Source organism: Platichthys flesus, chromosome 20, assembly GCF_949316205.1.
Source record: "Platichthys flesus chromosome 20, fPlaFle2.1, whole genome shotgun sequence".
Taxonomy (NCBI): domain Eukaryota; kingdom Metazoa; phylum Chordata; class Actinopteri; order Pleuronectiformes; family Pleuronectidae; genus Platichthys; species Platichthys flesus.
In genome coordinates this window covers 14630667-14649720 of record NC_084964.1, presented here as the reverse complement: position 1 = coordinate 14649720, position 19054 = coordinate 14630667, and the positions used below count along the sequence as shown (strand labels likewise).

The window sequence follows — 19054 nt, the reverse complement described above, 5'->3', positions numbered from 1 at the left end:
TCCAGTTTCACAACAACAATGTCCAACACCGACATCCAACAAAAATTCTCATTCTCTACCGACGCGAGGACATTAAACTGACATGGGCCTCAATTTGCTCTTCTCCTTCAGCAAGTCTGTCTCCGTTTCACCACGAAATTAAGCAGACAGTTAATTGGAAGGTTATTCACCGTGTCACAGGAACATATGTGCATGTATATATATAGTTATATTTAAAATACACAAATATTAGCAGCCATCTTTTGGCAGCTAATTGCCACGTGCTCCCTGTGGGAGGAGAAAGGGGTGCTCATTCGGTAATTAATCCTCGTTTGGAAAAGTAAATGACATTCATTAGTGGGAATCGAGCCAAGTGCCATTATTTACATGGAAATAATCTGGAGCGCGCTGGTGCTGCTCTTTTAATGTTACAGAAATAACTCTGGGACAGGGACGGGTACAGTTGCTTTCCTCCCTTTTCTCCATGTCTTCGCACCCAGGAACAATTAGGCCCAGGCGAACAGATGGGACGCCTCTGAGTGAGAGAGCTCCTCTGAACGACTCTTCATCTCCTTCTTATCTCCTTCCCTCATCCGCATGCACTCAGGCATGTGCGCACTCACACAAACCGCACAGCAGAAATAAAGACTAATACACAAAACAGAGCACTCACACACAAATATGCCTCGGAAATAAATGTGCACACGCGCACACACACACATTCGAGCACACAAGAGAGCAAACAAACTAAAAAAATACTGAGCTAACTTTTAACGTTAACTGTCGGAAGACAAGCCGCTTCCACAAGGCTACACCAGAACCTGTGGGCACTTTGAAAAACACTGGATTGAAATGGTAGAAACACAAAAGCTTATTGATGAAAAAAAGAAAAGAAAAGGATACTGGCTTTCAATATTGATGAAAAGCAAAGGTTTACATGGCAAATGTCAACTGTATTCTCCCATGAAGTCTGTGTTTTTCTTACCATGTGTATTATTTTTGTGTTGAGTGTATATTTTGAAGTCATAATTGAGAAACTCTCTTGTTCTTTGGTTACCAAAGTAGGTCGCAATGATCAAAATGTTACATAATGGGCCATTTGTTGCACAACCTTGAGTTTTTCCACAATGGTACTGCCTTCTGACATTGTACAACTACCGCTGAATGGAAATCTACGAAAGTAAAGACAAAGCAGACCTATGATCTGCAACAACTACAAAACCTCCACAACTGCAGGCTTGTACTTTATAAATGAGAAAAGGCACGATGAGAGGATGCACTGAAGAGAAAAGTGGCCGTCAGCTTTACTTACTTTGTATATTATATAATCACCTTTGGCTTGTATGACTAATTCTAAAGTAAATCAAATCTAATTTAATTCAAGTAATTTTTTCCTAGTTTACAATGGCATCATTCTTTCTCTAGTTCAAGTACAACAAGAGTATAATTATGTGGAGTGTATGTTTAATATGGACCTCATGGGGAGAAGTTGATGCCCGGAGTAATTACAACAAGAAATGGAGATTCAAATAAACAAACAAGGTGCGCTAATTATTGAACACTTAAACCCGAATGGGACAAATCCTCTTTGTGTCTGACGATGATTCATAAAGCAATGGGGCACATTTTCATGTAAGTTTGGATTATGGACCGGATGAACAGACACAACCTTTTGTTTCTCTCTGTCAGGTCTTCACTCTGTGATTTCTAAAGAACAGGTGGTTTGAATAATGATTGATGGAATATGGGCGAGTTTTTGGACCATTATCCCTACTGACCTGGATCCTGCCTGGAGTTTTAACTCTGTCCAACAGGCAGCAAGTCACAGGCATGAAGAGTGACACACCTGTTATTGTGCGACCTGTTACCCATCACATCCCAAGTAAAATGATTAACGTATCAGTCCCTGGGGAACAAAAAACAGAGGAGACAGAATTGAGCTTTTGCATCAGCGTCTCACAGTTTCAGCTTTTGGCCTCCATGGTCATAGGGGATATTCCCCACTCCCTTTGGTGACGCTGCCCTACAAGGAGTGTCTTCAGACAGTTTACCACCCTTCTTTACCTATAAGATTAAGTGACATTATCTCGTGTTTGCTGACACCGAGGAGGCAGCCCCGAACCCGTAGGGCTTCTTCCTTCGTCATATTCTGTTACGTCTCCCGGACAATGGAGGCTATCAAATAGACAAAGGCTAAATATCTCTTCGTTCATTCCTCTTCTAACTGCTGCATCTAAAACCACTCCTAAACTGTTAACATGGAGAAAATATAAATGTGAAGTTAAAAAAAAACAACAAAACAAGAGCATTGGTCAAGACTATGTTGAAAGTTATTTTGCTATTCAGTGAAATAAAGACTGTATAATAGCGTGTAGTGCGTTGACATAATGTTTGTCTCCTATTTGGGACCAAACTTGAAATTTCGTCAAACCCGCCCTATTTCCTCCCTTGATTCTGACCAGATGCGGTGTTGTTGATTTAGCTACTAGGAGGACTTCAGCCTAGTATGACCTTTCCTGAGCTGAAGGGAAAACTTCCCCGAGAAATCCAATAAAATCCAGGGCGCGAGCCTCGGTAATTCGTCCGTCCACCTCACCACACTTCCGCGACCTCTTTTCCTTCAGCCACCCCCCACCAACCCCCAATCGATCTGCTTATCTCTCGAGATCAAAGGCTTGCACCGACGTTGTACATTTAGCCTTGGCTGGGTCCTCCCACATCATGTCTAAATATTAATGATAATAAAGTCTCACACCCATCCCTGTGTCAGGCAATTACAGCCAACATTGATCCTCAGCTCTCTGCTCCAATTAGAACTCAACCCTCATAATGCGTCCTGGCACATCAAAGGGTAACAGCCATTGATCCGCTCCAGGATCTTAACGTTTACCGTTAGGAGAGCAGGTGGGGGGATGTGGTGTGCTGTGGTGGGGAGGAAGCAATATTCTGACTAGAGAAGAAGAGGGGAGAGAAGAAATCATTTTATCCAGCCAGTCAGGTGAAGGAAGTACTGAAACTCAGAGGGTGAGGCACGGCAGAGGGGACTCAATAATAACGGACGTTCTGACAGTTCAGAACGTCCGGAACCCTGGAAAGACTCTTCACAGCAGAGTGGCTACACTAAACACTGGAAACCCTCATTTCTTTTAATTCTTACAGTTCAAAACAGAAGACAGAGAAAAATAAACCACATCAAACAAGCAAAGGTTTTATAAAATGCCCTGGTGCTGAGGTAACTGGAGACACCAGATCCCCAAGAAGCAACTGGAAAAAATCAATTTGTGGGTTCAGCTTAGGGACAACAGATCCTACACTGTTGCCCATCAATTAAGTCTCACTGCCAGGTTTTCAGGATATCGCCTACTTCTTTATATTGAAGACCGAACTACAACCAAGCTTAATAAACAAGCAGGAATAAACTCCGGGAGTTTCTGATCGCGCTTATACAACACAGGTCTCACTGGGAGGCAAGAAAAGATTCAGCGAAACATGACCTATCATGTCACCTCCCACATCTATGTCTTTAGGCCAACTTTCCTTGACAACTGACCTTCCTGACATCTTAAAGTTTGAGGAAAGAGAGATATTTTAAATAGACTACACCATACCGTTCTACAACTCCACATGGAGAGAGATACAGATACAACAACAGGGTAAAAATCGGACCCTCTGAGTCAATAGTCAGCGACACGTTACCATTAAACCAGGGACATTCCTTGTACAAATGAAGCTAAACAATCTCACTGTTGACACCATTATTAGACAGGGCTTGTTGTTATGTTCTCTCTCGGCTGGACTGATAGCTCTGATAGTCCTGGCCTGGGGCACGACCTCACAGCCGCCTTTGTCACAGAGCTGGAGGAAGGCTTGTCCAGCGCTCGGGGCTACAATGATTCTCTTCATGGCACCATAATACGCTGAGACGCTGTGCAACCGGAATGCAACCCAGTGGTTTGTGTATCTACAATTAATTGACTGACTGTGGCTGGCTTTTTGAGGCTTGGCTGAAATATGTTGAGCATTTAGGTAACGGCGCAATTTTTTTTTTAAAAACAGGCAAACAAACCAATTTAATTAGTAACAACCTAATTATATTACTGGCATTAATCTTGAATTCGGAAGTACATACGGAATGACTATAAATCCTTGGATAGGGAATGTGGGCTGTTGTCTTTGTGTGTTGAGGTTCATTCAAAGGTCATGATAGAGACGATATGTCAACTAAGCCCATATTTAAAGTAGTCACAGCTATTGTGTTATAACTATAGATATGTTGAAAAAGACAATTCCTCAGTTAAAATCTATCCATAAGAAACACTGAACAGGTGTTCAATCACAAATCGAAAGGTTTGAAAATCGACAAGTCAATCCAGTCATCTTCTAGGCCATAAGCAATTAATCTAAACCTTTTTCTAAATATGTCTGTAAACTCTTCACACCTTCAGCTTTCAAACAGAACTTGTTTGTGTACAATATGCGTTCATTTTTTCTCGACCCACTGTCCTCTGACTGTGGTATCCCTCAGTATTATACGCTTTGCTAACATGGTGCTTTGCTTCGACTCTGTACTTCAGTCCTCACCAAACGATGTAATTAAAGATTGGTGAAATGAAACCAGTGTTTAGAAATGGTTTATGTCAAGTCTGTTCTGAAAGGCTACACCACAGGGAAACTTTGAGATGGGATGGGTGTGCATCAACGTCTTGTTAAATAAAACAGAGTCTTGGCCTGTAGAGAAAAACATCTAACCGACAGAGCCTCGGTGTGAGCCAGGTCAAAGGACGAAGGCTGTGTACAATAGTAATGCGACCGTAACTGTTGGAAAACATTTGTTGTTGGCTGGGATATAAGGCTCCTCACTCCTGTGTGATACTCAGTGATGCATTCAGGTCAGCTGAGGAGAATGAGGGGAACGGCGGGCTCCACAAACAGGGCGGGAAAGTGACACCGGGATGTTAGGCCAAGACATCAATGTCCTCACAACTTCCCTTTAACACTGAAGCAATGTTAGCCCTGGCGCCATCAGAATATGGGGTTGGGGTTAAAGTTTACACGATGGCTGACAGGATGTAGCCATGTGACCCAGCAAACATTTGGACAATAAACAAAGCAGCTCTAAATTTGAAATGCAATAGTTTTCAAGGCTTTCAGTGATCGTTTAGAAATAATTGGATATTTGTGTATCTTTGTGGCTACCAGTTTTAGCTAGATAGTTGCTGTGATGTTTCAAATAAACCATGTAATTCTTAAACTAGTGTGACTTAAGGTAAATCACTATGATAGACTTAATTCTGGTCATTAAAGAACACAAAGGTCGGGGGTGAGAGAACATGACCAGTTGTTGAAAGTTATCATCACAAGACCTTTTCATGACTTTTTGCTAATATCTTAGTATATCTGAATTGTTTTTAAATTCTGATATTACTCTACAGGGTTATTCAGAGATGCAATACAACTTTAACTGTCAGTTGTCTTAAATCCAGGCTTATGTTACTGTCTGCAAAAGGCTGTTCTGTGAGCAAGGTTGTTCAAGCTGAGACAGATCACGATGGGATGATGTTGACCCTCGAGGTGCAAACTAAGATCCCTGTCGCCACAGGGACGTGAGGATCGTGGTGTGAGCAGGGAAGTCTTCTCTCCAACTGGCAGCACGCCTGGCCTAGCACCAGGGTGCTCAGCCAACAGCTCCTTTCCTCTGTCAGACCCCCCTCCCTCCTCCACCTCTTCCTCCACAGCCTCCTGGATGCCAGTCTGCCTGGCTGGTGTGGGCCAAACAAGCCCCATCCATAGGGCCAAAGGGGCAACGGAACTCCTGCCAGCTGGGCCAGCACTTCACGGCCGAGCACCACTCTCCAAACAAACAGTGCAGTGGGCCACAAGCCACGGGCAACATGGAACCTGTCATTACCAGCCGTGCATGGCTGGTTCACTCCCCAAAACCCAAGCCAGGCCAAGGGCTTGAATGTGTACTGCACTTGACTCTAGTAAATTTCTTAGCCAGGGGACGTCACATAGTAAGAGAATCCCATTTCAGAGTTACCCTGGGCCGTTAATATATCGAGGTATGTATGTCTATTTACCAGTGGCAAATTGTTGAATTTGATTTGCAACACTTTCTTAAACCATAACAAGAATAATTTTAAAGTAATGAATGATGAGTTCAAGACGTTTATACGAGAGGAAAGAACACGCCGGCCAAACAGTCTCTTAGGATTAACTGCATACCGTCTAATTATAAAACATCTAGAAAACATCCATGGTCCCTGGGCTAAAATTGAATGCAATGGACATTGGAGTTCACTGGGGTTTTCCTCCACTGATCAAGGGAGGATTTTGTGGCATAACTCTGCTTTGTCCTTACGATTTTGGCTCCAACACATGATTATTTGAGGAATCCATCATAAAAACGGTCTTTTTAACATCACTACACATGAATCAGTCAGAGGGAGGGCCATCTTAATTCAGTGTCCAACCATTGCTTCCAGTGGAACGCACCACTCAGGCGAATGCATCTAAAAAGCCTCTCAGAGTAACTGAAGACCAATGATATCTGTTGTTTCGGGGTTTTATTTTAAATGTAGATAAATGCATATACATTCAAAGATGGAATTAACCTATCGTCTCTAAATTATGTGACATAATGCAATATGAGCAGTACTTTATAAGTTATAATGCTTAAAAAATCCAACATTTCCATCATAATTTAATAAAATTCTCTGCATGTCTGAAACTCCACTGAATCTTGTTACAGGAAGAGGTTAAGTGAGACTATGTAAAACATACGATTGCTACTCACACCACACTTTTACTAATATTTAAGTTTAAGGCATTGAAAGACTTGCATTGCATTGCTTACATTCAGTATATAGCTTGCTGGAGATGCAGTTTAAAAGGATCTTGTATTTGTCAGAACATTAGTCATATTCTAAAAGGTCAATGACTAACCAGAATTGAGTAAACAACAGCTCCTATTGATTCGCTCTCAGGTCAACTCACTGGGACAAATACACTATGATACCAGACCAGAGATCCTTTTGAGGTGACGAGATTTAAACTCTATAGTATTGTACACTTTCAACTAAAGACAGTAAATCATGACAGTGGATTCATGGTTATTCAATACAGTGCAAGTATTGTTGTTTAAAAAAATAAGAAGGATTTCCCCATTTACTGATATTGACTTATAACATTTTGAAAGGAAATTAAATGACTCAAAAACAAAAAGGCAAATTCTTTCATTACACAATTTTATCTCTTCTAGTATTTTTTTAAGATGATTGTGTTCTGTCAGCAGAAAATCTCACCAGTTTTCATATGAATTACATTTTTTTTTTAATTAAACTGAATTTTTTTTTTTTATTTGGCAAGAAACTTTCAAAGCTTTGTCTTCCACAGTTCGGCACTTGGCTTAACTGATTTACACATCCTGTAATGCCCTTCACAGCAAGCACCACCAAAGCAAAGTGGGGACGGGTGGAGTGATTGGGTCGGTCCCTTTGACTTCCAGCCTTTGGGACAGGAACAAATAAAGAACCACAGAAATTCTATGTTTGTGTTTAGTGTAAAAAGCCCTCAAGGTTAGAAGATCTGTGTTTCGAAGAGGGACCAATCTGCTGTTGGAGTTTTCTGACAGGAGCTCGCTCCTCTTGAATCCTGATGTCTACAAATGCCTCGGCTTTCAACCTTTTATTCTTTCTTAAAAAAAGTGGTCCTCTTTTTATTGTTTTTGCCCATTGTGATGAAGGGGATCTTTTATGTCATCAACAACATGGCAACAGTGTACTGTCTTTGTTTGATTGCACCATCCTGGGGGTCTGTTAGGATGAGATACAGACAAACATAGGCACAGAAAAATGATTGATGGGTTAGAAGAAAATATTAAAAAGGAGGGAAAAAAGCAGTCAAAACGGAGCATTTGTAAATATTTCAAGTTCTTGCACCCTGCCAAAGAGAGATCTGAGCGGGAACAATAACAGCACAAACTATACTTAACCATCCATCCTGACGCACACCCGAACTCGATAGCTGACTTTTTTGTTGAGACTCTCACTGTTTTAAAAAACAACTGAGATATCTTTCAGAGGATGAAACCTATACACTGAAGCAGTCTAACCTCGAGACCCACTAGAGATGCATAGTTATCAGCTGTAAAAAATGTGAGTTCTGGTATTTAAGAACACATGGGGGATGAGGTTTTCCCTTTCCACTGTTGAATGCTTGTGTATGGTCTCAACAAAGATGTTGAGTGAAAGAATTAAATGAGAGTTGACTGCAAGAGAAGGGAAGGTATGTTAAAGACAAGTGTTTGGGCAGAAGCCACTTTATCCTGGCAAGCAATGAAGCCCGAGAGCTACTTATCATTGCAAAGAGATCCCGTGACCACACAGGGTTCAAGATGGAATAGATGACATGCACGCATCGGGACGGAGCCTATTTAAAAGATATAAGTTACAGACTTGCCCCTTTTCTTCCCTGACACAAATAGTGGCACCCAGCATTACAGTGGCATTCCACAATACACCAGGCAGCTGTTGCATAGTGTGCCAAGAAGTATGCACAATGGCTTGCTGGGAGGGAACAACAGTCAGAGAAGAGACAATATGATAGATTCTAATTGCTTCAAAATGTCCTGAAGAAGGCCCCCTATTATCTATTTAAATCGGCTGATAATGGGAGGCTAGGAGGAGGAGGAGATGGAGCAGGGAGGAGGAGGAGAAGGAAGGGGGGGGGAGAACCTAGGCAGAGGGAGAAAACTATCCTCTGCGCTGCTGTCGCCTCATTATTTTCCGTCTTGACGGACGCCCGCGCTCAACCCCTGGATGAATGGCCCTGTGCTGAATAAGTTATCGCCAGACACACAAAGGGAAGAGTGCGCACCACAAACAACACAGCAGTACTGCAAAGCATGAATCTCCTTTTCCTCTCCTCCTCAGTCTTTTCTGCCCCCTCAAATCCCCCACCATTTCCCCTGCTCCCTGTAGACGAAAGGCAGGCCCTGCCACAGACTGAGATCTCACCTGTAATTTCCACAGAAGCTCACAGTTGGTGGGGGGAAATGTAAGGCAGGAAGGATACAGGCATCTATGTTTGCTGAAAGGATATATACTTCCATTCCTCCATTTTGTTTCATCTGTCCTTTTTGTTTGTGCGGCTCTTCAGTGAAGACAGGGACCTCCTTTGGACAGCATCTGAAGATGTCTGAGAGGATGTCCCTTTGTTCTTCTTAAGACAGGGCCCACAGCATGATCAGTTAAAATGGTTTTGGTTATAACTGATGTTTATTTTGTTTTCTTCTGTGTGTTCGTTGGACTGCTGGGGCTTGGCATAGCAAATCAAGATCACCTCTATACAATGCTCCCAGGAGGGGGTGAATGAGAGGGTTCCCCTATAGCTGCTAAATGGGAGCTTGGGGAATAATGACAACAGGAACAAGTCCATTCCTCGGCGGTTATGGGGATGGTTTGCTCCATGGCCGGCAACCCCTCTCGCTCGCTGTCACTCAAAAGTAGCAGTGGAACTTTTAGACAGGAGAGCCTCTTTCCCCTCTGACGGCGAAATCAGAAGGTGCCGTGGCCCGACAGGCGCTCGACGGCAGATCAAACAGGGCGGGTACCCTTGGAGTGACACCTGGAGCCACTTCAAGGGATGGGAGCGCCACTGATCTCCAGTCATCTCGTCAGAACGACAGTCTGTCAGGGTTAAAGAAGGAGGGGGGTGGAGCTCTATCAACCACGATGGGATGAACGAGGTCAAACGAAGCATCACCTCAATGTCGTGGCTGGTTGACCCCAGAGCATTTGGAGAAGTGATGATATAAAAAAGCATTTTGTTGGAATGCTGAAGATCCGCATTGATCTGGGGACAACGTCATGGAGTAGATAATTGTGCTGATTTAGAAGATTTAATACAAAATAGGACTACCGTTTTCACTTGTTATTCTTTGATGGTGAATGCCAGCTACCATAAAATAGTTTAAAAATAATAAAAGACTATGTACTTTGGTTTTTAAAACAATCTTAAGATTTTCTTCAGTCCACATTCGAAATAATCACATTTCAACTATGTCTTGACCTATTGAAAAACAGAAGCTGCTTGGGGCTGGATAACAGAGTGAGGGAGAAATGTAGGGAGGAAAAAGGGGCTTTGGCAGCCAGTTAAGCGAGTCAGTCCTCAACAGACAAATGCATCCCTTATATAAAACAACAACACGACAACACGTCTTTGCCCTTGTCAACAATCCTTTCCTCTGCAGCCCAGGCTTGTGTGTGTGTGTGTGCGTGCGTGCGTGTGTGTGTATATATTTTCCTTTCTGCAAAAAACGTCCCATCAGCACTCTCTAATGGGCGAGGTGGAGGAAGAGAGAAAAAGACGGCGATAAAGCAGGAGGGAGAGGGAAAGAGAGGGAGAGAGGTGGCAGTGGTGCTTGTTTGGCTCAGGAGCAGTGAGTAATGAGGCTGAGGCGCACCCTGTCATTGTCCCAGCAGCAGCCTGTAGCCACACACACACACACACACACACCAAAAAGTATCTTCTATCCCCAAACTTGGAAAAACTACAGATTTTAAACTGTCATCTGACATTCAAAAGAAAAAAGTTATATAGCTTGATATAGGATTGTTTAATATCAAAGCAACTTATTTGTGATTATCTGATACGAGAGCCTCCATTATATGAGATAATCCAATGTTAAGACAATTTCATGGGGAAGACTGACAGCTTCAATCTCTAACAGGGTGAAAAATGTCATATGACAATCAGAGTCATCAGCTCTCTCAAACTTGACATGATGTTACAAGAATGAGTTGTGGTAGAGTTGACTTATATCCATAAATCCATGGATTTAGACAACCGAATGGTCAATATATGGGTTTGCTGCTGTCCCCATACTACATAGGGTGTCTGCGTAGGTGGTTGTAAGCATACACTGCCCATGGGGACAAGTATACACAGCATACATTGTCCTGAAGAAACCTATATTTGCTTTCCTTACATAACAAGTGGGCCTCAAAGCCAAGCAAGGAACCACTTGCATGTCCACCAGAAGTAAGAACTACCGTCATTAACATATTTAACACTAAAGGCCAACAATATAACCCATAATGTGCATGCATAAAAGTGCAAACAACACCTGCGCACATGTTGATATAGATAAAGTTTAGTTAGCGGCTGCAGTGGGAACAAATACAATTTATGCTTTGGCACTTGGCTCCTTTGCCCGAATAAAAAAAAATCAGGCTGGACATAAAAGGCACAGAATGCCTCCATGGAGGGGGCAGAAAGGGCCACGGGTAGGACTGACCCGGAGGGAGGCAGTAGAATGGGGGTAGGGGGGGTTGAGTGGGGTGGTAATGATGCCAGGCTGAACAAATTGCAAAGCAAAGGGAACGTGTTTAAATGTAGAACATGGAATTATCGTGGCAGCAACACGGAGGGGAGATCAGAGAGAGTGAGATCCACTGGGAGTGAACCGCCACTCTCGGGACAGAAAATGCAAAGCTCGGCTATGGCTACTGTGATGAGTTCAGCTCTAATACAAAGTAAATGACATGGGAAAAAAAATAGGGCAAAGATGTCTTACACAACGTCACAGACGTGAAGTATACACCAACCACGAGGAAGCAGTATAAGAGAAAAGGTAGAATACAGAGGCAGAAAACCTGCCACTGTTCCACTGAGCTGACCCCTCCACAGCCCAGTGTGGCCCTAAACCCGCCCCCCGGCTCTTTTTGCCCTCAAATGGCCCCCCCAATAAATAAATGAATAGACAAAAAAAATGGAAAAGGGGGCAGAAGAAAAACATCTCAACTTCAATCTGTTCCATCTTTCAGCTTCAATTTGAAAAAATCTAATTTTTTGTTCAACTTCACAAGACGACTTCAAGAGGGCCCCAAGACTCCGATCCCACCACCGCTCACTGGTAGAGTTGAATTCCATTAATTATGTGACCTACATAATCTAGTTAATATTCCAGACAGACGGATAAAGAGAGAGTGTATGTATTTGCCAATAGTACAAAATGAGGCTAAACTTATAGATTGTAAGAATTAAAAAATTCCTTCTTCTGTTGCTTTTCCAGGACCGTGCTTTTTGTTGTCTTGGCTCATGACACTGTTTGCATGTTGGTTTATGGAGCCAAGTAAACATGGAAAAGAAACTCCCTGCGAATAACATGGGCAGCAAACTTTTGATTTACCCACAGGCAAGAATGACTTCTACCTATTCTCTCTCTCTGCCAAATAGTCAAAGGAGTCGGTCTCATTTCCATTCCAGGATTCAGAGAGTTGGACTCGGTTTGCTGTGCTATATCAGCGTCAAACTTGCCACAAGAAACTATTGTGCAAGATCAGAGCAATGAACTCAGCCACACATTAAGACAGCTTGTCAAAACAAATCTCAAGAAAGGAAGTTGGTGTCTTGGTAACAGTGTGGCTGCATTGGCCTTTGAGCTACAGCGTCATCCTCACCACAGCTCCCGGGCTGATCTCTTAATCAGTGTCCAGAGTGTGCATGAGTCCTCTTCTGAAGGCTGAGGCTCTGTCCATCCTGCCTGCCCATCGCTACTGCCAGTTCCACCCATGAATATGGAGCTGTTCTGTGGCTGGGAGCTTGCTTATGTTTTCTGTCTGATATCTAGGCCCCATTCCCATTTCAAAGGGAGGTCCACCCGGGGCCTTGACTTTTTGATCTGCCTGGCGACTGAGTCGACCACCTGCATGTGGGATCAGCTGCCAGTGAGAGCAGACAACCCCTCTGCTTCAAAATATACATCCTCCCCCCCCTTTCGTCCTGCCTGCTTCATTGCCCTTCTCTCTGCCCCCTCCTTCCGTGATGCTGCCAGGAACCCCAGTGGTCCTAACTGGGTCTGGAGCTGCATCCCATTCCCAACTGTTCTGACTGTGGTGGGCGAGACGCTCGAGATGTTCAGTATAGCAGCAGGAAGGCTCACAGTACAGTCACAGGGTAATTTTGTATTTACGAGGAGCCATAGTGTCAATGTGCCATGGAAAAAACACAGACCTTGTAAAAGAAACGGCCCATGGCTTCTCTAATCAGGGATTGTGATCCACATTGTGAGCTGTAATGCCTGTTAACATGTCAATTAGACTGGATAAAATGTTGGATTACCTCTGCCAAGGCCCAATCGTCACCCTTAAATTCAATCAAGTTGCACCAAATTTCAAACAGTCATAGTTATCAGTCCCCTAATGGATTTATTTTCATCACGATCCATCAATTATTCCCTGGGAAATTGGTGAAATATTTAAAACCAGATCCAGATCTGCACGAAAATGTTCCAAAGTTTAATTCTTTCTTCTCTGACCCATAATGCATCCTTTGACTAAGTTTCACGGTAATCCATCCAGTAGTTTTTGGGAAATCTTGTATCCAAAACAACCAAACCAACAAATTAACAGATAGGGGTGAAAACATAACCTCCTTGGTGAAAATGATCCTCAGATTTTGGCCTGTGGGGATTAAATCCTTGCTCGTGTCCGTACTTCTTACAATCTTTGAATGATAACAACTACCAACTGTCCTGGTCTTATTTCATGATTTGTTTAAAATCATACCCTACGAACTCAGAGTTTTATTCATTGCCAGAGGATAATCTTGCGTTTGATTGCAACATTGATTAAAATCCCTTGTTCCTGAGGCCACTACTTCAAATGTACGTATGAGATTATGTGCTCTTTATAGTTTGCATTTCCCTTTAACTCAAAATGAGTTCTCATGTAACCTACACTATATATCAGCTTATTTTTAATTTAGGAGTAAAACAGGTCAAATTTCCTAAAACTCCTGCAAGGCAACTTTCTTTGTGGTCCAAAGAGCTGTTACAAACCAGCCACTATAAAAATTATATTAGATTGATGATGATAGATATTAATATAATATCAGGATTTCAATTTCTGCCTCATCGGGGATCACGGTGCCTGTCATGGTATAATTAAAACCCAAAGGATTCCAGATGATTGAATTAAAAATTAAATGAGTGGATGCCCTGGATGCCAACCACTAGACCACTGACATCCACTATGTATGACTGGAGCTGACATGAGTCTGCAGAGGCCTCGTTCTGAAGCTAGTTATCAACCTGCGACCACATCATATCGATAGCACCTACCAACACTATTTATACTAATTACCCTCATTGGCATGTGATGAGTTTCACAGGCAGAACATTGGTGAAGATGGAATTGTAAAACAAAGCAACAGCTTTTTAGGATGTGTGTGTTTCTAAAACGTTTCTCACAATAAGTGATATTCAGAGTCTTTAAGTTAATTGTCTTTCTTGAACCCTGACAGCTCCATTAATAGGTGTCTAATTGTTTCTCAGCTGGGGTGAAAGCCCCGAGACCACAAAGACACTTCGAACAGATGTGCGAGTTAAAAATAAACTACATCAACAATGGAAAAGAAACCATTTATCCTGTGCGTCACAAGAAATACTTCCAATACTACACTTACACAATCAAGGCCATAGTTTTAGCTGTTCATGATCAACTTAAAATTGTTGCTCAGAGGTAAAGAAAAAAATATAAATCTCTGATAACAATGTAAAACACAAAGACCCAAATTATCTGCTTTCAAATTCCACTATTTGCTGCATTCCAAAAAAAGGAAAAACCCCAAAAATGATGAAACAAAAAATCCAAACATTCATCAACCTGAAAATCTGGTATGTGTAACAAGTGCAGATGTGGTAAAAAATTTAAAATTAGGGGTTAAATCTTCGCCGATCTGGGAGTTATTTTCATAATATATTGATGCAATACTTGTATGCACAGACGTTAAAGAGAACGACAGAGCAGCCACCTCCCCAAATGAAATCACAATTGCTCTGACATCGCACACAAATAAACAATTAATCAAAAGCCAGAAAACCAGGGGGACAAATAATTAAATGAGTAGGAGATGAGGGGGCGGAGGAGGGATACCAGTGAACCGTTCTGAACCTTCTTTTTTTTGCTCTCAGTTCTCTGTCTGTGGTTATAAATGACTTCAGATTTGACGTTTCCAGCCGGTAACCTCACAACAAAACACTCGCTTTTATTCTAACAGTGACGGAAATAAAAGAAAACAAAAAGATGACTTTTTTGATAAAGAAAGGCTCTGTATGTGTGTGTGTGTGTGTTGTGCTGCTCCCATCAAGCAGAAAGGCGGGTGGTAGTCGGAAGGGGCTCGCAGCCGGGCCCCACTTTGGAAAGCCCTCATAAATCCTGATTTGAGCGGGGCGGCTAACCAGAGGAGGTAAGGCACGTCAAGAGGGGGGGCTGGAGTGTTGGGAGGGGGTGGTGGCAGCTTGCCTCTTAAAATGCTACGTCTGATTAAGTCTTTCCATTAGGTGACAGCTGAACTTTAACATTAATATGATAATATTGAAATAAGTGTGTGTTATTTACTTCAGCTCCGGAGGTGGGGGGACAGGGGGGGAAGAGAGGGAAGGAGGAGGGAATGATGAATGATTTCTGGACAGCTTTGGGTGACATGCCAGGCGAGCTGACCCCCCCTCCTCCTCCTCCCATAATCAGACTTGACAAAATGGAGACATATGCAGAAATATTGGTTACAGTCGGCATCACAGCCCTTCTCAGGCCTTCCCTCTCTAGTAACCGCCGGCCGCCCCGCGAGCCGCCCTCCAAATTGTCTATGGGCATTGAAGCATCTATTTCAATTGGCACTTCCTTCCTGGCCCCGGGATTTTACATTTAGTCTGTGTCATTTACATATTACTCTTAATCAAAATCCACAGTGGGCGACAAGGGCAGGAGAAAAAAAAAGAAAAAACAAGAAAGAGGGAGCGAGAAACAAAACCGTGGCGTCACGGTTCAGGAGTAGGCACAGAGCACTTTATGAAATGGAGATGTGACAAGACATTACGGTGTGTGTGTGTGTGTGTGTTCGCCGGTTTGTGTGACTTGTGTGCATTTGTGTGTGTGTGTGTGTATTAGGAGGCAGTGCATTAGATAATGCAAGGCCTATTGAAATATTTGCGTGTGAATGCTTGTGTTTGTGCGATTGTCGGGGGCTGCGTTGTGCACGAGGCAGCCAGCAAGGGAGACAAAGGCTGCAAGTTGAATATGGGCTGTAATAAGGCTTGAAAAACAAAAGGCAAAGAGACGTCAAGAATGGAGACGTGTACAGTGTGCACCGTCTTTTTCAGCTAGTTTCTGCAGGGTGCTGTGCAGGGCCACTCTTTTCTCGGTCCAACCAGACACTTAACAACAATGCATGTCACAAAGCACACATTCACACGGATAGATGAGTTGGTTTGTTTGCTGAAACGAACGTCAATGTCCTATTGATGAAATATAAATGACCCTCAAAAAGACATTAGCTAATTTAGCAGGACAAAAAAAGTACTGCATCTATAGAAGTTGAACCTTGATGAAGAGATGAAGAATAAACATCGACAAAATCAGCTGGACACAGGTTATGGATTGGAATCCTTTGCTAATATTTTGTATAAATTCATCCACACATTCATTCATCCATATATTTAAGTGCTTTTTAGTGTGTTTATCCATCCCCACCTGTGTTCTCTGGAAAGCCAATGCTACACAGTGTTTGAGACCCTTAACAAATGGTACAAAATATAATTTAATCACAGACTTTTTGGAACGGTGACGACTCTCATCACTGTTAAGTGCACAACACGTACAGAGAGGTGCAGAAACAATGTCCCTACCTTCCTCTTACCTTCTCAGCATGCCGGTAAGGATGCGAGAACTCTTGCCCAGGTTGGCGTCGGTTTCTCTCAGCTGTGGAGACAGAAGGGGTGAGAGACAGGTCTTAGTTTTCATTGTGATCCGACAGCTCTCAAGGTTATTAAACTCAGGCTACGTCTAGAGCGGTCAAAATTAAAAAGGAATATCACTCCTCCTCTGACAAGCTGACCTTTTATGTCTCCATGCAGAAAGTAATGGGTTTATCAGGTTGTCCGTCCAAATGTCCTTTGTGAATATGATATTCTTTCTCTTCAAATTTCTTCAAATTTGCCAAAAAACGTTAACTTGGGCTCAAGGATTGGACTGATTAGATTATTATAGGTAATGGTAAAAGTTTAAGGCCACTAGGACTTCACAAAATATATTTCTGACAGTAACTGTTAGTTTATGCACTAATTATTACATTATTTCAAACAAATGTCTAATAAAAGTGCTGATATTTAATTCTGGTCGCCCACTTTGAAAATGTGGGGACTGTACATTTTATAATTTGTAGCCTCTTTGATGAAACATCTATATTTGAAACATAGTCTTGCTGACATGGCGTCAACTTTGTCCTTAAGAATCAACTATGAAATTTGCCTCAGTATTTTGTTTGTGTTTTGTTAAATTATATTTTATATATAATCTATTTTCACCACATGAGTCTTGCTTTTATAACTTTTAGATCTGTTAACTAGAGCCTTCAAGAGCTATTTTGTTCAGACAGAGAGAAAACATCTGTAACTGTAACTAATGGCCTTCTCCTTTTGTTGCCGTGGATCAACATTAAAATATACACAATAAGAATAAAGAAAAGTGACAAGGACAATTTACTTTTGACTTCCATTGAAGGCATAACGACTCCTTGTAGACACAGTTAAAATAATGATCACGGCCATCCAGTATATGCACTACAATATTTTCCCTTTCCTTGCTCCATCTTCTCTCTTTTCTTTCTCTTTCTCTTTTTTTTTTTTTCCTCGGGGGTCATCTGAATGTTTCCTTCGCACTTTCTTTATCTGGAGTAAGGACTTTCACAGGGAGGGGGATTGGCGGAGATGTTGCCAGCGAGATGTGAGTGTGACTGCGGTAAAAAACGCTGACACTGCAACCGAGCGAGCTGCCACTAACGTCCACCTGTAGTCGCATTCCTAGAGGATGATGAGGGGGGGAGGAGAGTGTGGGAAAGAGTCGCTGCGGAGAGTTTCTCTCTGGAGTCAGCAGGGAGTCGTTCATCTTCTTCTCCCTCTGAGAGAATAACCGCATTCCCAACAAAGCCATCCTCCGTCAGTTGCTTTTCATCAGCATATTAGATTGCTCTTTTAATTCATAATTTTCACATCTCTCTCCTCTGGTTCCGGCATCGCTCTTTTTCTTGTTTGTTCTGGCTCATCTCGCAGTCATGTCTCTTGCCTGCGATGCGCCCTCTCTTCCCACTCCTCTTTTGCTGCTCCTTTCTTCCTCTCCTTCCATCTTTCCTTCGTACCCTCTGGCAGCCTGGGCTGGTGCGATGCAGGTTGCCAGAGCCGAGGATACATGTGGTACAGTGTAGGAAGTCGGGGACCTGGGGTTTGGGCCCTCTGGCAAAGACAACAAGTCCTGCAGTAGCCTGATGTCTGCCTCTACCCGCAGATCTGTGCGCCCCCCCCCCCCCCCCCCAGACACTTCACACTTTCTCCCAAAATACACCTCTCTCTGAATCATTCCTTCTTTCCATCCCTCTCCCTCTCTTCAAAACCTCTCACCAAATCATGTGCTTTCCTCCTTAACCTAAAATGGTATGCAAGTGAAATTTCAGTGCAGCTGACTGTCTAAAACGAACTGTGCTTATCTGTATGGGGAGAACGAGAGGAAGGTGCTTCTCACTCTTATTTAATATTTCATGTATTTGTACCCATCTCCTTTCAATCATTAATTGCCAAAATAAGGTATTTAACGTAAAAAGCCTTGAGGATGGAGATGTAATAAAGGTTCTGAGCAAGATAAAGGCAAATAAATTACTTCTTTATTACCACTAATCCTAAAATATGAATAACTCAAATGACTAAAGCATCCCCTCACTGCACTTGAACCCCTTAAAAGAAGAGTACGGAATAAGGCTACCAGTTAACATTACAGTTGTAGCTTGTTGTGGCTCTGGGGAGCAGGCTAGCAAGCGATGTTTCAATTTGAAGGCTACAGATGGACGTTGGGATACAGAGAGAAGATGTGCACCTGATCAAGAAAAACACGAGTGGGCATATTGAATAAGAGGATAGTATGAGTAAGTAATTCAAGGAATAGAATTATTCATTTGGGGAAAAAAATGAATAATTTGTGCAGACAAATTGCTTATTTTGTTTCTTGAAATTACCATTAAATGA

At 42.5% G+C, this 19054-nt stretch overlaps 1 protein-coding gene across 4 annotated transcripts in view; it reads right to left on the bottom strand.

Annotated features, from left to right (window-relative positions):
* The window catches only part of vti1a (vesicle transport through interaction with t-SNAREs 1A), a 98776-nt gene that overhangs the window by 9595 nt on the left and 70127 nt on the right, over positions 1-19054 (bottom strand). For 2 of the 4 annotated variants that reach the window (XM_062414241.1, XM_062414242.1), the window contains one exon: positions 16670-16742. In XM_062414241.1, the coding sequence (XP_062270225.1) occupies positions 16677-16742 (66 nt within the window). In that variant the 3' untranslated portion in view covers positions 16670-16676. The remainder of the gene's footprint in view (positions 1-16669; positions 16743-19054) is intronic. The other 2 variants (XM_062414239.1, XM_062414240.1) reach the window with 1 other exon arrangement.